This window comes from Echinops telfairi, unplaced genomic scaffold (assembly GCF_000313985.2).
Source record: "Echinops telfairi isolate 266 unplaced genomic scaffold, ASM31398v2 ScPeMD7_70;HRSCAF=299, whole genome shotgun sequence".
In the NCBI taxonomy this organism is placed as follows: domain Eukaryota; kingdom Metazoa; phylum Chordata; class Mammalia; order Afrosoricida; family Tenrecidae; genus Echinops; species Echinops telfairi.
Genome location: NW_022103968.1, coordinates 31,801,370 through 31,817,173, shown reverse-complemented (window position 1 = coordinate 31,817,173; position 15,804 = coordinate 31,801,370). Strand labels below are relative to the sequence as shown.

The window sequence follows — 15,804 nt, the reverse complement described above, 5'->3', positions numbered from 1 at the left end:
GGGAAGGTGAGCATCATAGAATGCCAATTTAATAGAAGAAAGTATTCTTGCATTGAGGGAGTACTTGAGTGGAGACCCAACCAATGTCCTTCTGCTACCTTAATACTAAACCTATAAATGTAGGCTCATAGATCTATTTCCCCATCCTTGTATAAATATATTTGCATATGAACTTTGATCCTTTTGAGAAATGTTCTGGTGAAAATCAAACCTGGAAAGCCGGATAATGATACAGAGGCATAGTCACAGTCAAAAGTAATTTTATTGTTACAGTTGTAAAGTTAGCTATTATAAGAAGGCCATCCTGGTCAAAGGTTAGCATTAACCTGAAGGCTCTCATCATGTAAAACTACTGGTGGACATGCCTGTCTGCCCTCTTCCTGCCAGACATTGGAATCTCACAAGTACCTCACAGTGCAATATGTACAGACAAGTTTCAGTGACACACACACACACACACACACACAACCCATCACTACCCTAACCCCCGTCCCCCGCTCTTTGCAGCCAGTATTCTGGTCTTCAGTAAATAGGACTGAGGAGGCTTCCAAAAATTAATGGGCGAAATTCCACTATCTCTTTTTCACTTCATTTTTCCCCACTAATGTTTTGAAGCCCCCTCATATTTGCCAATAAATCGTACAGAACACCATGGCTTAGAATTTCAAGGAGGTGAGCAATCACTGCTGATATGTGGATGGTTTTGAGCTGGCCAGTATGGCCAATGAGAGCAGTCTACACCTTACTGGACTGATTCACCAGGACATTGTCCCAGATCCTTGTTACCAGGAAAAGATATAGGGACCCTGTTGTTTGTTGACAGCGCGCGCTCTCAAGAAAAGTTGCTTTTCTCAGTGTTTACTCTCTTGATCTTCTCAACTTCCCTCACTCACTGTAGCCAGTGGTAACGTCTCTGGTACCGGTACTTTCTAACACCCACATGCTGTGTTGCATTGTTTTACATTAAACGTGTCCGTAGTTGTAAAGGCACCACCTTCATTTGTTCTGGTATTATGAAATAGATATCTGCCTACCTATTTATATTTTTACTCTTTGTGAGCATCCCTGTGGAAGAATAGACTTCCTTAGGGTTATTTTGTTTTTGTTTTTTTTTACCCAGCAAGTTCTCACTAGGCATATGCATGCTTGGAGTTCACTCATTTCCAAGCATAATGTTAATCCCAAACACGAAAGCTTGTTTCCAGAGTGCAGCCACAGGCATGAAACGGCCTCTAGGTGATTCACTCAGGCTTTTGGTGATGCTTGTGCTTTTAAATTAGAGCCGTGTATCTCTTCACTTTTTCTACAGTTAGGTAGCCTTGTGTGCTACAAAATAGGATGCCAGGAGATTTCTCAACAGTCTTTTCCCACAGACTTTTGTATGCTTTTGTAGGCATTGCTAAAATGCAAGTAGAGTATATGAGGGGGCTTCAAAATTCATGGGAAAATTCTGTTATCTTTTCATTCTGTTTTTCCACAAACTTCTGAAGCCCACTCGGATTATTTGATGCATTGATAAAGCAATACCACCTTGAAAAATATCGGGAACATCCCAGAACTGTGAACGAAGCATTAAAGACTCTTGAGCAGCCAAAGTTGTTAGGCCCTATACTAGTAAAACTCTTTTCATGTCCTCATTCAGAGGAGTTCCTGTGGCTGAGCAGGTATGAATTGGGCTGTGCTAACTGCAAGCTCAGCAGTTCAAAGCCATCAGTCACTCCCCGGAGAAAGACGGGGTGTGCCCCTCCCACAGTTAGTGTTGGTAACTCACAGGGACAATTCTTCTCTGTCTATAGGTTCACCGAGTCAGCATCAACTGCATGACAGTGACTATACCCCCATTCATATAGTTTTCCTTGGGATCTGGTTCCTTAGCTAATGGGTGAAACTACTCAAAGTATAAATGAGGCTGCTGAAAACATCTGCTAACTATTTGGAAGCCCATAAGAAGCCAGAAAAAATGTTAATAAGATTCAGAGTATCACTAGATTTTATTTTTCATTTGGTAGTAGGATTAATAAAATGGCCCCAAATCCATCAATGAGCAATAAAAATAACCAAACTTCAAGAATGTCTGTATTAATGACCTTGCATTAATAAGGAAAATACATTGTGTACAGTGGGCAATATAATTTTTTTAAATCCATCTAGAATGTAAAGCATGTTAATTACGTGGTCCTTGAAGGGTAAGCTTATTATCCAGAAAATGTACTCTTCAATTGTAAGGAAGCGCTAATGTATATTCTTGATCTCTGAGTTTGTTTTACACACATATGCTTGATTTGCTTGACTGACTGATAAAAAACCATGCTGAAATGACAGGTTTTCCTTTGCAGCAATCCTAAGTGGTAGGTGTAGAAGACATACTAAGACCCAAAATAATTGTCCCAGCCAAGGGCACCCAACTAGTAAGTGGCTGAACTACCCTCCATTGTTTCCTGCACACTATCTTATAACTACAATTAATGCTGTTGGTATTACCTGACACATCCCCATGAAGTACTTCTGAGTGGGCTCCTTTAACAGGGGCCCTACCTGACTTCTTGAGGTGGCTACCACCTTCCTAATGCCCTAGTCTCCCTAATCCCAAGTTGCTAAACCACTCCGTGGTGAAGCACTCTAGGAAGCCTACACTATACAAGGAGTCTGTTGGGAGTCCTAGATATAATCCCTTAAGTTCAAGAGTTGGAGTTGGGCATCAGGATCTTCACTTTTCCATAAATGGGAGATAATATTTGCCATTTTCACACAGCAGGAGGGGCTTCCTGATTACCATTCAGACGTTGGCCTTTTAAAAACTTTTGACTAAGTAAAACGTATAGTATACATACAGAAAAATGCATATACATGTATGTCAGGCTCAGTGCTTTTGATCTTTTCAGTCGTTGGCCCCATTGCCAGCATGTGTTTTCAAGTCCAGGGTAACCAGTCACTTATTGTAATATTTCTGTAATAATATTTCTTCTTAGTTTATTCACACTTAAAGATTTCCTGGTATGTATGAGGTAGCTAGTTTTATTCTTTACCGTCTGTGGTACAGTATAGCCCCTTTCCAGATACTCATGGCATCACAGACCAAGACGTGTGTGTGTGTGTGTGTGTGTGTGTGTGTGTGTGTGTGTGTGTGTGTGTGTTTACTGTTTTAAATCATTTTATTAGGGGCTCGTACAACTCTTATCACACTCCATCTATCCATCCATTGTGTCAAGCACATTTGTACATATGTTGCCATCATCATTCTCAAAACATTTTCCTTCTACTTGAGCCCTTGGTACCAGCTCCTCTATTTTCCCCTCCCTCCTTGTTCCCCTCTCCCCCATGAACCCTTGATAATTTATAAATTATTATTTTGTCATGTCTTATACTATGCAACATCTCCCTTTACCCACTTCTCCACTTTATTGTGAATTAGATGAAGGCTTTTGTGCAGATATCCTTTCCCAAGTCTAATACTTCATACTTATTTTAACTCACTTGTCTAGGATCCCTGGTGGCATAGAGGTTATGCATTGGGTTGCAATCTGCAAAGTTAGCATTTTGAAACAACCAGTTGCTCCACGGAAGAAAGATGTGTGCTTTCTAATCCTGTGAAGAGTTACAGAGAAAGCCCTCCCCTGTCCTATGTGGTTGCTATGAGTCAGCTTTGATTCAGTGACAGTGAGATTAGATTAAATTAAGATTAGATTGCATTGGATCGGATTACCTAAGTATCTGTGTACACTTGAGTGTAAGCAGACCCGAGTATCAGCCGAGACACCTAATTTTACCACAAAAGCTGCATAAAAAGTGTGCTGAAAAAACTCAGCTTATACTTGAGTATATATGGTACTTCTACACTAAGTTTTGTAATATTGTTGAACTTTTGTCTGTAGACTTATAAACCAATAAAAATTTAACAGGAATAGAAGGCCTAAACAAAGCTTGTATTAACCAAAATATAAGTTGAAAAAAATTTAGTTTTTAATAGTATTTTTTTCCTCTGTAAGATGAAGATCTTTTCTGAATGGTCTCTTATAAATATGATGTTGTTACCAAAAATTAAAAATAGAATGTGGCTGACCTTCCCTGAATTTTAATTAGACACATGTTCCATATTCATGGAATCAACGTATCTGGGCAGACTTAGAAGCAGCTTGGCCTGGCCCAGAGTACCTACTCTTCGTAATGATATAAGTAGCATCAAGTGAATTTCGTCATGTAAAGATGGTTCTTTGGAAAATGACCACACTAACTCCTTTTTTCTCTTTGTCTAGTGAGAACTCAGCAGAGGCAATAGCAGTAGATTCTAACAAGCAATCGAAGTCCCCACTGGAGAAGTTTATGGTCAAGCTGTGCACTCATCATCAGAAGCAGTTCATTCGTGTTCTGAACGACTTGTATACTGAAGCTCAGCCAGGCAGCGAGGATCTGCCACCTTCTGATTCTGGAGCAATGGAAGCGTCCACTTGCACTGCTGGCTGTGCCCAGCTGAGCATCACACATAAAGAAAAGGATGCTGCGTGTCTTGATGCGAAGTCTCCTCCTGCTGAACATTTGTTGATAGGCCCATCAGGCTCACACAGCGCTCTACACTTGACAGACCAGACCCTTAAGGAGCCTCCTCCTGAGACAGACTCGGTAGATGGAAGAGAGAATGCCTTGACTATTGTCCAGAAAAATTTCTCTGAACTTCCAACCACTAAACCTGATTCTAGTAGTTCAGTAGATACTTCCACTCTGGGATACCTCGCTACATCTAATTCTTCCTCATTAAACTTCTACCACATCTCCAAAAGTGTGGACGGGCAAGCCATTGAACAGGAGCAAGACATAAATGCCAGTGTATCTGAGGATGATAAAGACCGGACACAGAGCTCAGCCCTAGTAGAAAGTCTAATTGCAGCTGAGAACAGTGAGGAGGGCAACAACTGTATTGTGTCTGAAAGAAATTCAGTCAAAACTTTATCAGAAGAAGCTTGGGATTCGGGTTTTCTGCCTAAAACTGCTGACAAGGAGAATAGTTTACAGTGTAGCTCGAAAACACCTTTGCACCAAGATTTAGAGGCACGTGAACAAGACACAAGGCCAAATCAAGAGAACCAATTTCACTCACTAGGAAAAAATAAGGTGGGCTACCATATATATCCCAGTGATAAAGGCCAGTATGATCATTCCAAAGATGGTTGGTTAGCCCCCAGCCCTATACCAGTTGTACACAAAACATCTAATGGACACTCACGATCCAAGACAATGTCAAGCTCCATCAAGACTGCCCGGAAAAGTAAAAGGGCATCAGGGTTGCGGATAAACGATTATGATAACCAGTGTGATGTCGTTTATATCAGTCAACCAATAACAGAATGCCACTTTGAGAATCAGAGATCAATCTTGTCATCTCGGAAAACCGCCAGAAAGAGTACCCGCGGATACTTTTTCAATGGTGATTGTTGTGAGCTGCCAACTGTTCGTACGCTAGCCAGGAATTTGCACTCCCAGGAAAAAGCAAGCTGCTCAGCGCTGGCATCCGAGGCAGTAGTTACCCCCAGGCAGACCCTCCCAGTTTCAGCTACTAGACTTACAACTGGTATGCACCTGTCCAGAGAAGACCCCAGTCAGGAGATGACTTCTCTCAAGGAAGGAGGCAGAACCACTTCATCTGAAAATGAATCTCAAGAGCCTGAGGTGGATGAACTGAATCAGAGCAGTTCTCCTAGATCAAGGGAAATGATAGCCTCCAGCCTGGTATGGCTGCCTCCTGCTCCCCTCCCTGGAAAAGACTTAGCAGAAGGCAACTCCACACTGGTTGCTTTCACAACAAGTAGGGTATCTTCCCATGAGCAAGACCAACAGCCAGTTAAACTGTTGGACACAGAGGAGATAACTGCTTCCCAAATCTGTAACCTGGTTCCCTCTACTGAAAGCATTTCTGAGGGAAGCAGTGAAGTCCTTTCCTCTCCTAAAATAGTCAGTAGAGAGGGAAGTCCTCTGTGTTCAGAAGATCAAAGTCTCCCAATGGACTTGGAACCCACTATGAGTCTGAGAAAAACTGAGGAAAACAAAAGGATCAGTTTTGAGGCCAAGACAAGCACCAACGCCGAGTTCCAGACAAGCTTCAGTCTTGATGCCGAGGCAAGTGTCAGTCCTGAAGCCCAGACAAAAGTCATTCCTGAGGCTGAAACAAGTGTTAGTCCTGAGACCAAGACAAATGTCAGCCCTGAGGCTAAGCCAGTTGTCAGTCTGGAGGCCCAGAAAACCATTCCCCCTGAGGCTGAAACAAGTGATTGTCCAGAAGTTGAGATGAGTGTCCGTCCTGAGGCCGAAATAATTGATAGTCCTGAGGTGGAGAAAAGTATCAGTCTGGAAGCTAAGACAAGCATCGGTCCTTCGACTGAGACCAGTGATAGTCCAGAGGTTGAGACAAGCATCAGTCCTGAGCCCCAGGCAAGTATCAGCACTGTGGCCCAGACAGGTGTCATTCCAGGGGTTGAGACAAGTCTCAATCCTGAGGTTGAGACCAGCATCAATCCTGAGGGCCAGACAAGTGGTAATCCTAAGGTTGAGAGCAGCGTCAGTCTGGTGGCTCAGACTAGCATCAGTTCTGAGGACAAGGTTGAAGACACTCAGGAGCTCTATAGTCACCTATCCTTAAGGGAAAGCAATATTTTAACTGATGAAAACCCTGATGAAGTTGAAGAAAGGGAGAGAGCAGCTGATACAGGAGAATTAGAAGGAGAAGAGAGTGATGTCAGACATCTCTCAGAAAAAGATAAGTGCAACCAAAACCTTGAATCTCCTGAAGAGAATCTGGACAAGAAGAAAAAAGCCAAGAAATTCACCGAAGTTTCTGATAGGCGCCTAAGAAGTCAACTTTCAGACTCTTCCTCTACGGACAGGTGCCTAAGAAATCAAATTTCAGATTCTCCCTCTGCATGTCCTGAGATCAGGGCCTCGAGAAACTATCCTGCAAAACGTTCTAGAAAAGAAGGGAACTCTCGTGGGACGTCACCTGACAACTTGCTGACAAGCAGTTTCCAAGCAAAGGCTCTGGAGGATGCGGGAAACCCAATTCCTGACGAAAACCACTCTGAGAAAGATTCTGAGCAGGAGAATGAAGGAGGTGGAATTATCACCAGACAGACTTTGAAAAACATGCTGGCAAAAGAAGTCAGGGTAGAAAAAAGGGAGATGTTCCCCAGCTGTGATCTTGTAACCACAGCTGGCCAGCCCTTCCCTGCAGAGAGACTAGAAATCTGTGTTGAGTCTAAATTAAGTATGACAAATGTTCAAGCTCCCTCTGAAAGGATTCTGGGTAAGAAGGAGCCAGAACAATCAGAAGAGAAGACAGCCCAGGCTCCCACACCAGATGTGGAGGAGGTTGTAGGTGAGGCAGACAATGAAAACGCCCAGCCTTCAGATGATGATCATGATGCACCATGTAGCTCACTTGGGGTGTCAAGTAGAAATAGTGATGCTGCTGGGCCACCGACTGTGATACCAAGGCCTAAAAGATTGACTGCTTCAACCTACAACCTAAGATATACGCATTCTCTGGGTACCTTAGATACCACAAAAACTGCTTCAGAGAAGGAAACTGTATTCCTCAACCCAGTGCCACAGGAAACTGAAGCTTCCATGAGTGGAGATCCCGTTGAAGATGATGATGTGGACACAGTAGTGGACGACCAACCCAAGTTTGTGGAGTGGTGTGCTGAGGAGGAGAACCAAGAGCTCATTGCCAACTTCAATGCCCAGTACATGAAAGTTCAGAAAGGTTGGATCCAGTTGGAGAAAGAAGCACAGACAACACCCAAAGCCAGGAACAAGGCAGATAAACTGAAGGAGATTTGGAAAAGCAAGAAAAGGTCGCGGAAATGTAAGGGTTCTTTGGAAGTTCAAAAGCTCTCCCCCGTTCAGATGCTATTTATGACCAACTTTAAATTATCTAATGTTTGCAAGTGGTTCTTAGAGACGACGGAAACTCGGTCTCTAGTTATTGTGAAGAAGCTCAACACCCGTCTGCCAGGAGATTCACCCCCTGTTAAGCACCCTCTTCAGAAATACTCTCCTTCCAGCCTGTATCCGAGTTCACTACAGGCAGAGCGCTTGAAAAAACACTTAAAGAAATTTCCTGGAGCTACTCCTGTTAGGAATAATTGGAAAACACAGAAGCTCTGGGCTAAGTTCCGAGAGAATCCTGGTCCAGTGGAGCCAGAGGATGGCAGTGACATCAGTCTCGGCCCCAACTCAGATGACAGCTTAGAGGAGGTCAAAGAAGAGAGAAACCGCCATCCTCCTACCAACTTGCCCACTCCAGCCAGTACTCGAATCCTTAGGAAATACTCCAATATTCGAGGGAAACTTAGGGCCCAACAGCGTTTGATCAAGAATGAGAAGACAGAGGGATCACCTGGTGTGTCTACAGAAAGCAAACAGGGCCGGAAGAGTGTGTGCATCAACCCCCTTATGTCCCCCAAGCTTGCCCTGCAAGTGGATGCTGATGGGTTTCCTGTCAAGCCCAAGAGTACTGAGGGAGGGAAGGGGAGGAAGGGAAAGCAGACCTTGGAAAGCTTGCCTCGAGCCGAGGTTCAGAATAAAAGAAAGAGAACCGAAGGTAGCACACAGGATAAAGCTCTTCCCTCCAACAAGGAAAAGGGGCCAGCCTTGAAAGCCAGCAAAGAAAAGCATTTTGATGGCCCTACCAAAACCCCTGCAGCCAAGAAGCCAGCTGCACGAGACAAAGCCAGCCCCCTGCCCAAAAAGATCTCTCTGAAAGAAAATAAAGTGAGGGTCCCCAAAAAGCCCCTTGGGAAGGGCTGCCCTCCCTCCAGGAAAGAAAAAGAGAATACCAACAAAAAGCCTGCCCATCCCAGTGCCTCAGAGCCACTGGCCAAGCCTGCCAAGCAAAAAGGGACAGGTGAGTCCTCCTCAAGGCCCCCAAAGTCCACAGACCGGAAGCAGGGCAGTGGGAAGGCCCAGGCCAGACCCCTGACAAAAAGCCCCGAGAACAGTGCCGCCCAGAGAAAGCGCAAACTGAAGGCCAAGCTGGATTCTTTACACAGCAAACGGAGACGGTTGGATGCCAAGTGACCTGATGGCTGGCAGCTAAACATCCCACCTTGCCGTAGAAGTGACCCTTTATTTTGCATTAACAAAATCTGCTTTTCTATAAGCTTACCAAGCCTTTCAGCCCTGCAGCTAATGGAGACCACCAATGTCAGGTATCCTACTAAACTACGTCTCGGATGGAGAAGGGAACTTGCAGAAAGCCTTTCTCTGAGGCCGAGGAAGGGAAGTTATATATTCTGGTTGTTCCTTGGGTTTTAAACTTGGAACCAAGCCGTTTTAGTTTTTAAAAGTACAGTGCCTTATTTATCCTTTTTGTTTATAAATTTACAGAAGCTAAAAAGCTGATCTATGTGATTAAAGGCTTGTATTTTATACTTGATGCACAAGCACTTGTACTGTAGCCAAGAAGACCACCCTCAGACACAGGAAAGTAGCTTTTTAGTAGCCACCAGCAGCATCTGCACTCTTAACAGGTGCTGCCCTTTGCAAAGCCCAGCAGTAAACTTCCCTCTCTACCTTCTCTCTGTTTCAGTGATATTTGAAAGCTAAACCAAATCAAATTTATGATCTGTGGAGTGTGGACTTAATTAGAAAAGATGAGTATTTGTTGCCCCCTCTCAACAAACTTAGTCATTCATTGTTGGCCACTCCTCTGTTTTTTGATCTTTTGTTTGAGAACATGTTTTCTAAATTAGGTGTCTGTGAGACAGCAGGTGTGAGTGTTAGCATTGGCTTATAATCTCTCAAAACCATGTTTCCTCCCAAGTGCGTGTCTGACTCTGACCGTTTTCTTCCACGTTTGGCCTTGCAGGCTTGCTTGCACTCTTAACAAGGTTTTTCATCCTACACCCTAGAAAAGAAAAGAAAAACCTCGGTGTTTAGTGATGTTTTATTTGCACTGTGTAGGTGTAATTCGATGATTAGGATAAGAATGACTATTTTTAATTTTCTAAGTACTTCCATATTCAAAGAAACCCCAAATGTTATTTACAGGAGATGAATCAGACAATATGTGTGTGCATGGGCATTGCAGGGCATTAGCAGGTGGCTAGTAGCCAGAGTAGCTCCCAGTCCCAATTTTAAAGTAAAACCCTTTCTTCCCCATGCATTGTGTCAGGGTGCTTAGGAGCTGGACAATACCATGGACCAGGTGGCTTAGCTGAGGCCCTGGGTTTCTGGGAGTTTTCCCATGTCTAACAACAACTCCAGAAAAGTCTAAATAAGAGTTAAAAGGCCAAAGCGACCCTGCGGGTGGGGAAGCAGCTCCATCATCTCAGCGGCTCTCTCTACCCTGGAGAGGATAGTCAGCTGGATGTCCCAGTGCCAGTGTACTTGTTGAGAGCGACTGCCTCTTCTGATTGGCCAGCACCTTTCGGAGAGTAGAGTGCTTGCAAGTATCCCTACCTACCACCACCCTGTGTCACTGTCCTGTGACACAAATGGGACACCTGCTGTGTTTGTCAGGGAGGCTGCTTGCTTTCCCCAGTGAACCTGAGACTGGCCTGTTGGCTTTAACTGGGTGCTTGGGGCGTTGCTCCATATTCCTGGTCTGCTCCAAGAGAGAGGCTTGGTCGTTACAGCCTCGACCAGCTTCTTTCACATGCTGTGTGGACAGCCGCTGCCCTTTCCTTTCAGTAAAAGTTGTCTTTAAAACAAAAAAAAGCTTAGTTTTCCAGCCTACCTTGTTAAAATCACCCATCAACGTGACCAACAGCCAGGCCGCCTTTAGCCTGCAGAGTTCAAACCCTTGAGCCAGTCGACACTGGGAAATGGAAAGTACGGCCCAGGCCTCTCACCTCATTCACAGAGATGACTGGTTCATTGCTTATCCATTACTAAAGGAGGCCAAGAATTTGTCTTTTTAAATTAGCATAACCTACTTTACTCCTTTGACAGTTAACTTTTGGATACAGAAACAGTATTTTCTTGAGGTTGGGAGAAAAGATCACCAGCCCAGAGCATGGTTTGTTCAGATCTCTGGCCAGCTTCTAAGAGAGGAAAAATATGTCAATACTATTACTTTTTCAGTCACGCACTATTATAAATAGTAAAATCATTTTATTAAAAGTAAAGCCAACAATAATGATAAAAAAAAAGAAGAGGCTTGTGGGGTGCTTTAGACAAGATGGATAAGGAAATTGGAACATTATTTTTAACTCACGTCAGCCTGAGAAGTTGTGGATTTCACATTTAGGTCAAATCCAGTCTTCCCTGTACACACACACCCACTCCCCCCACCCCCCAATGCAAAGATAAATGTTACAGTAATTTTCATATGAAGTTGAATGTCATGTCTGTGGAGAGAAACATTGTCTGTGAACCCTCAGCAAGGATTTTTCATTCTTTAGAAATAGGCAGTTCCCGTTTAAAGTCCCAGCAAGGGAACTTTGTGTCTTCTGGCTTGATGCACACTGAGAAGCTGGGGCTTTTGGAAGTATTCCTCCGTAGCTATGTGTGTGCCCTGATCAAGCATTCTCACCCTAGTGGTGCTCTTCCCATGCCTGCTCCCAAATCCTGTTGAGAGGAAAAGAAGAAGAAAGATTATTTGAAATAAGCAGAATGACAGGAAGTCTTTTGATAGAATATATAACCCATGAGGAGTCAGAACAGACCTCTGTGTTTCACCTTGAGCTGATTGGAAGAATGGAGACACTAACACCCCCCCCCCCCTTTTAAAGATGGTGTTCCCCACAGAAACTCAGCACCCACTGATCCTGTCCCCCACTGGGGTTTTGCTGTGCTGTACCCTGGGCACTTTGCAGACCGTGGCCTGGCTCCTGCTTTTGCCCATGAAATTGGAATTGGATGAGCACTAGTTAGTTCTTCAGTTAACCTCAGTGTGAGCTTCCTTGCCCTGGAGAATCTGACTTTCACTCAGTGCTCAGGAGCCATTCTTTGCTCTGCCTTTCAGGGGAGCAGTGTCCAGTTACTGCACCTGGCAAGCACAGAGACTCGGGCTTCTCACCTGCCGGGGTCAGTGTGCTCACCATGGGGAACATAGAGAGTTACCTGAAAGTAGATTGCCCAGTGCCTCTGATTTTATAATATGCCAGGACTTAAAGATGAACAAAATCTCTCTTTCTTTCAAAGGGGTGCACACGCATATACAGTTTTTGTTTTTACGACGGTACGACATGATCTGTAGCCCAAACAGCCTCAGATGACCCTTCACAGAAAGTCTCCGGAGCTCTGCAGTATGCCATCCGGAGTGAAACTGTGAGCAGCTTGGCACATGTTGGCTCTTGCATGTAACTCAGCATGGCAGCTTTCCCTTCCTTTTGGATCCTAGGGCGCCTTTGTTCATACCAGCACACAGCTGCTGTGCTATTGTTGGTCCTGAATAACGCTTATGCTTTAAAAAAAAAAAGAAAAGACAACCCCATTTGTTGATTGAATATTGTTGGATGGCCATAAGATCATATCTGCTAGAGTATGTAGTTAAAACTCAGTATGAAATCTTTGAAACCTGACACAATTTACCCACAAGCCCAAGCCTATGATGTAGGGTACCTCTCCTGGTGAGCACGGAGCACGTTTGTGTTTGCCCTCGAGTTCTCCATTTCCCCCCTCATATTGCTCCCTCCCCAAACTTTGGTCATGACTTGTGAAGATGCACGGCTGGTCTTTTCATTGAACCTCCTGTACATCACATCTAGACCACGTGTCCTCAGTTCTCTTCAAAGGACCAGCATGGAGAAGGCTGTTCCTCAGCACTCCAGCAGCTGGGGCTCTCTGGCCGCCCACCCCGACAGGCCAACACTTCTCATTTTGAGGAGCCTCCTCAGTCTGGCCCTGCTCCTTCCTCACGTTTGCTCAAGACCCCAGGCTCTTTCCAGGAGACACTTTCCCCAGTGACAAGCTGCCAACTTTCCAAGTGTGCATGTACATCTTGTCTTGTAAGCATTTCTTCTCTGGCTTTCCAGTATTTAGCTTTTGGGTCCAAACTGTCAGTTTTACCCAACTTTTTTAGCCTCTGCTTTCTGTGACCTCATGCTGTTTTGTAGCTAAAGCTGTGGTATTTGGGAGCTTGTTTGTGGGCAAGAAGCTGTATACATAAGACATGCAGAGTTGTGTCTCTACCGCAGGTAGGACTTCTTTTTTAAAGTCGCACTAGCATAAGGTTATTGGTTTCCTGGTGGTTTCTGCCGCCTCATAGTGATAGGACACTGTGTTAGTGATGATCGATTCAGATTCGTGTATTTATAACCTATTTATGCCCGCCATTGTGGAATTCATTTCACTGTGTAAATAGCAGTATTTTTCTTGTTCAGATATTTCTATTAGAAAATATTTATTTTAACAACCACAACAAAAGTAACTTGTCAAAACGTCTGTCAAAGAAACAGTCCTTTCCAACCATCCTTTCTCCTCACCTGCCCTGCTCGGCCACTGAGATGCAGTTAAGGAAGACAGGTCCCTGAAGGGAAAAAAGGGGGAGTCTTGACACCCTCACTGTATTTAGGCTAAATGCAGCTGTCACCCTGTGCCCAGAACAAAGTGGGACTCCCACAGTGAGTGGGCCAGGCCTACCATTAAGGCCCCCTTCAGGCAACCACTTCTTGCATACATGGGTGGTACATTCAACTGTGTGCTTCAACAGCCTGAGCAGAGAAATGAGCCTTAGTTATAGCCCCAAGGTAACCCAAACCCACTTCTGGGATATGAAGAAACCACTGGTTGCCTACAGAAAGCATTATGATGTAGTCCTAGTTCTCATGTTTGTGAATAGTCCCTATCCACACTGTAACTGCAGGAGAGGAGCTTGTTCCCTTCTGCACCTGACAATACTCCAGAGCCCCTCTGCTCTCCTCTCCTCTTCCCCCTGTTGCAGGAAGCATCTGTGCAGGTGTGGGCCAGTCCGTCTGTAATCAGTAGTTACAGAAAGAGACCATCTGTTATAAGATGTGTTCAGTTTTACCTCTCAGGAGCCTTGGTCATGGAATCAATCCACTCTCATCCTGTCATCCCCATCCCCATCCCCGCTCCTGCCCGGTTGGCTGGATGGAGATCTGCAGCTGCAGATCTGCACACAGCTTTGGGACCCCGGGCACACAGGGATTTGTCCTCATCCACTTACACCAGAAATTGCATATTTCCTTATAGCCTGCCTTTGTCTGTCTAAACAAATGAGGTGGCCACTTGAACCGGAATGCTGGAGAATGTTGTTTTTTGCTCCAAGAGACTTTGTAAGCAAGTCTGATTTTAAAGGTGAAATGTGAATGGGTAAATAGGTGCCAGGGAACTTAGCACTGAAGTAGACAGTCAAAACTTTTTTAAAAAATTTTCAGGAAGAAATACATTTTTGCTCTCATTTAAATATTCACCAGAAGTAATGTTGTAAATAGTTTTTAAAGAATATATATATATTTATTATATGTGCTGCATACAGATTCATGTCCTGAGTGATGTTGGTTTACGTTGTAGCGTAGGATCTCTTTCGAGCAGTGGACTTGTTTCATAACAGAGTTCACACATGAGAAAAAACGAGAACCAGCAGGTTGCAAGCTGCTCGGGGTCTTTGATCTGCCCTGTCACATCAATTCCAAGCTTTAACTGCCCCTCACCCCATCTGGTTAGGTTATATACGAGATATAGATATACACATTTGTATGGTATGGTGGTCAGTACCCAGGTCTGCAGAGCACATTCCCAGGTGTTCTTTCTGATGTGTTGCCCATAAGCAATAAGATCCAATGTAATATTTATTCTGGGATCCCCTTGGCTTTTGTCTTAGAGGATGGGCTAGGGGCAGAACAGCTCTTGCTAAAACCTCTTGCCTTTGCTGGAGAGGTTGCTGTACTTGAATTTTTGCTTCTCTGTGTCTGCAGTCATCTTCACGCCATAAACATCCAGCCATGGATCAGAAATCTGCCAGCACTCAACATCAAAAATTGGGCATGTCTTTGGAAAATAAATCAGCATTCCACGAATGTGTGGGATTTCCAGAATCTAGCTGCAGTAAAGCTCAGTTGTCTATAGATGAGTGGAAGTAGCCCACTAATGTTGTAGAGGACATCCAGCCTACCTTTAGCTATTCTGTTTCCTATAAACTGCTCTGTGTCTGGGTTGGAAATGCCTAAAGCCCCTCAGGCCTGGGGTCAAATCTCGTAGGTCAGTATAAAGTGCTTGGTCACGCCCCTGATGCCTCCACCATGGCCCAGCGCAACAGATCTCGAAGCAGTTTTGCACCCTCTCTTTGTGACCATCCTAAACTTTGTGAAAAAGAAATACATCGCACCCAGAGAACCATTAATAGAAGTAATGTAGTTTTCTAGACCTTTGGAATATGTCTTCTCTTTTGTATTTATGATGGTGTTTGGAATTTTTCACTAGTGTTTTCTAGATTGAAATGGATGCATTAGGATAAACTTTCCGTTGCTAAGCCTGAAAAGCAAGCAAGAGGAAAGAAGTTGACCTATGTTGTATCATTGGGGAGGCGACTACTACTTGTGGTGGTGGGAGGTGGGAGGGTGGGCGGGAGCATTCTAGATTCGGTGGGAGGAAAATAGAATTATGGCCTGAGGCTCTCCAAGTTTTACTACCTTGTAATAAATAATTCTCTCCCCCCATTTAGTCTCACTTAATCCCAATAGAAGCCTGTTGTTTACCCTCAGGGAACAAGTAGTTTTCAAAATTGAGCTCCTCCAAGATCATTGGCCAAGGCCTCGGTGCTGGCATTGGCTGTCTTTGTGAACTCACGGCATTATTTCCCGTATGCATGATGATATTAATGAACCACCCAAGCCTGTATGAAAAGCA

The 15,804-nt window shown here is 44.3% G+C and overlaps 1 protein-coding gene across 4 annotated transcripts in view; it reads left to right on the top strand.

Annotated features, from left to right (window-relative positions):
• Positions 1–15,804, top strand: part of LCOR (ligand dependent nuclear receptor corepressor) — a 104,296-nt gene that overhangs the window by 85,812 nt on the left and 2,680 nt on the right. For 3 of the 4 annotated variants that reach the window (XM_045291244.1, XM_045291241.1, XM_045291242.1), the window contains one exon: positions 4,254–9,424. In XM_045291244.1, the coding sequence (XP_045147179.1) occupies positions 4,321–9,066 (4,746 nt within the window). In that variant the 5' untranslated portion in view covers positions 4,254–4,320 and the 3' untranslated portion in view covers positions 9,067–9,424. Of the gene's footprint in view, positions 1–4,253; positions 9,425–15,804 lie in introns of those variants that run through there. The other variant, XM_045291243.1, reaches the window with a different exon arrangement.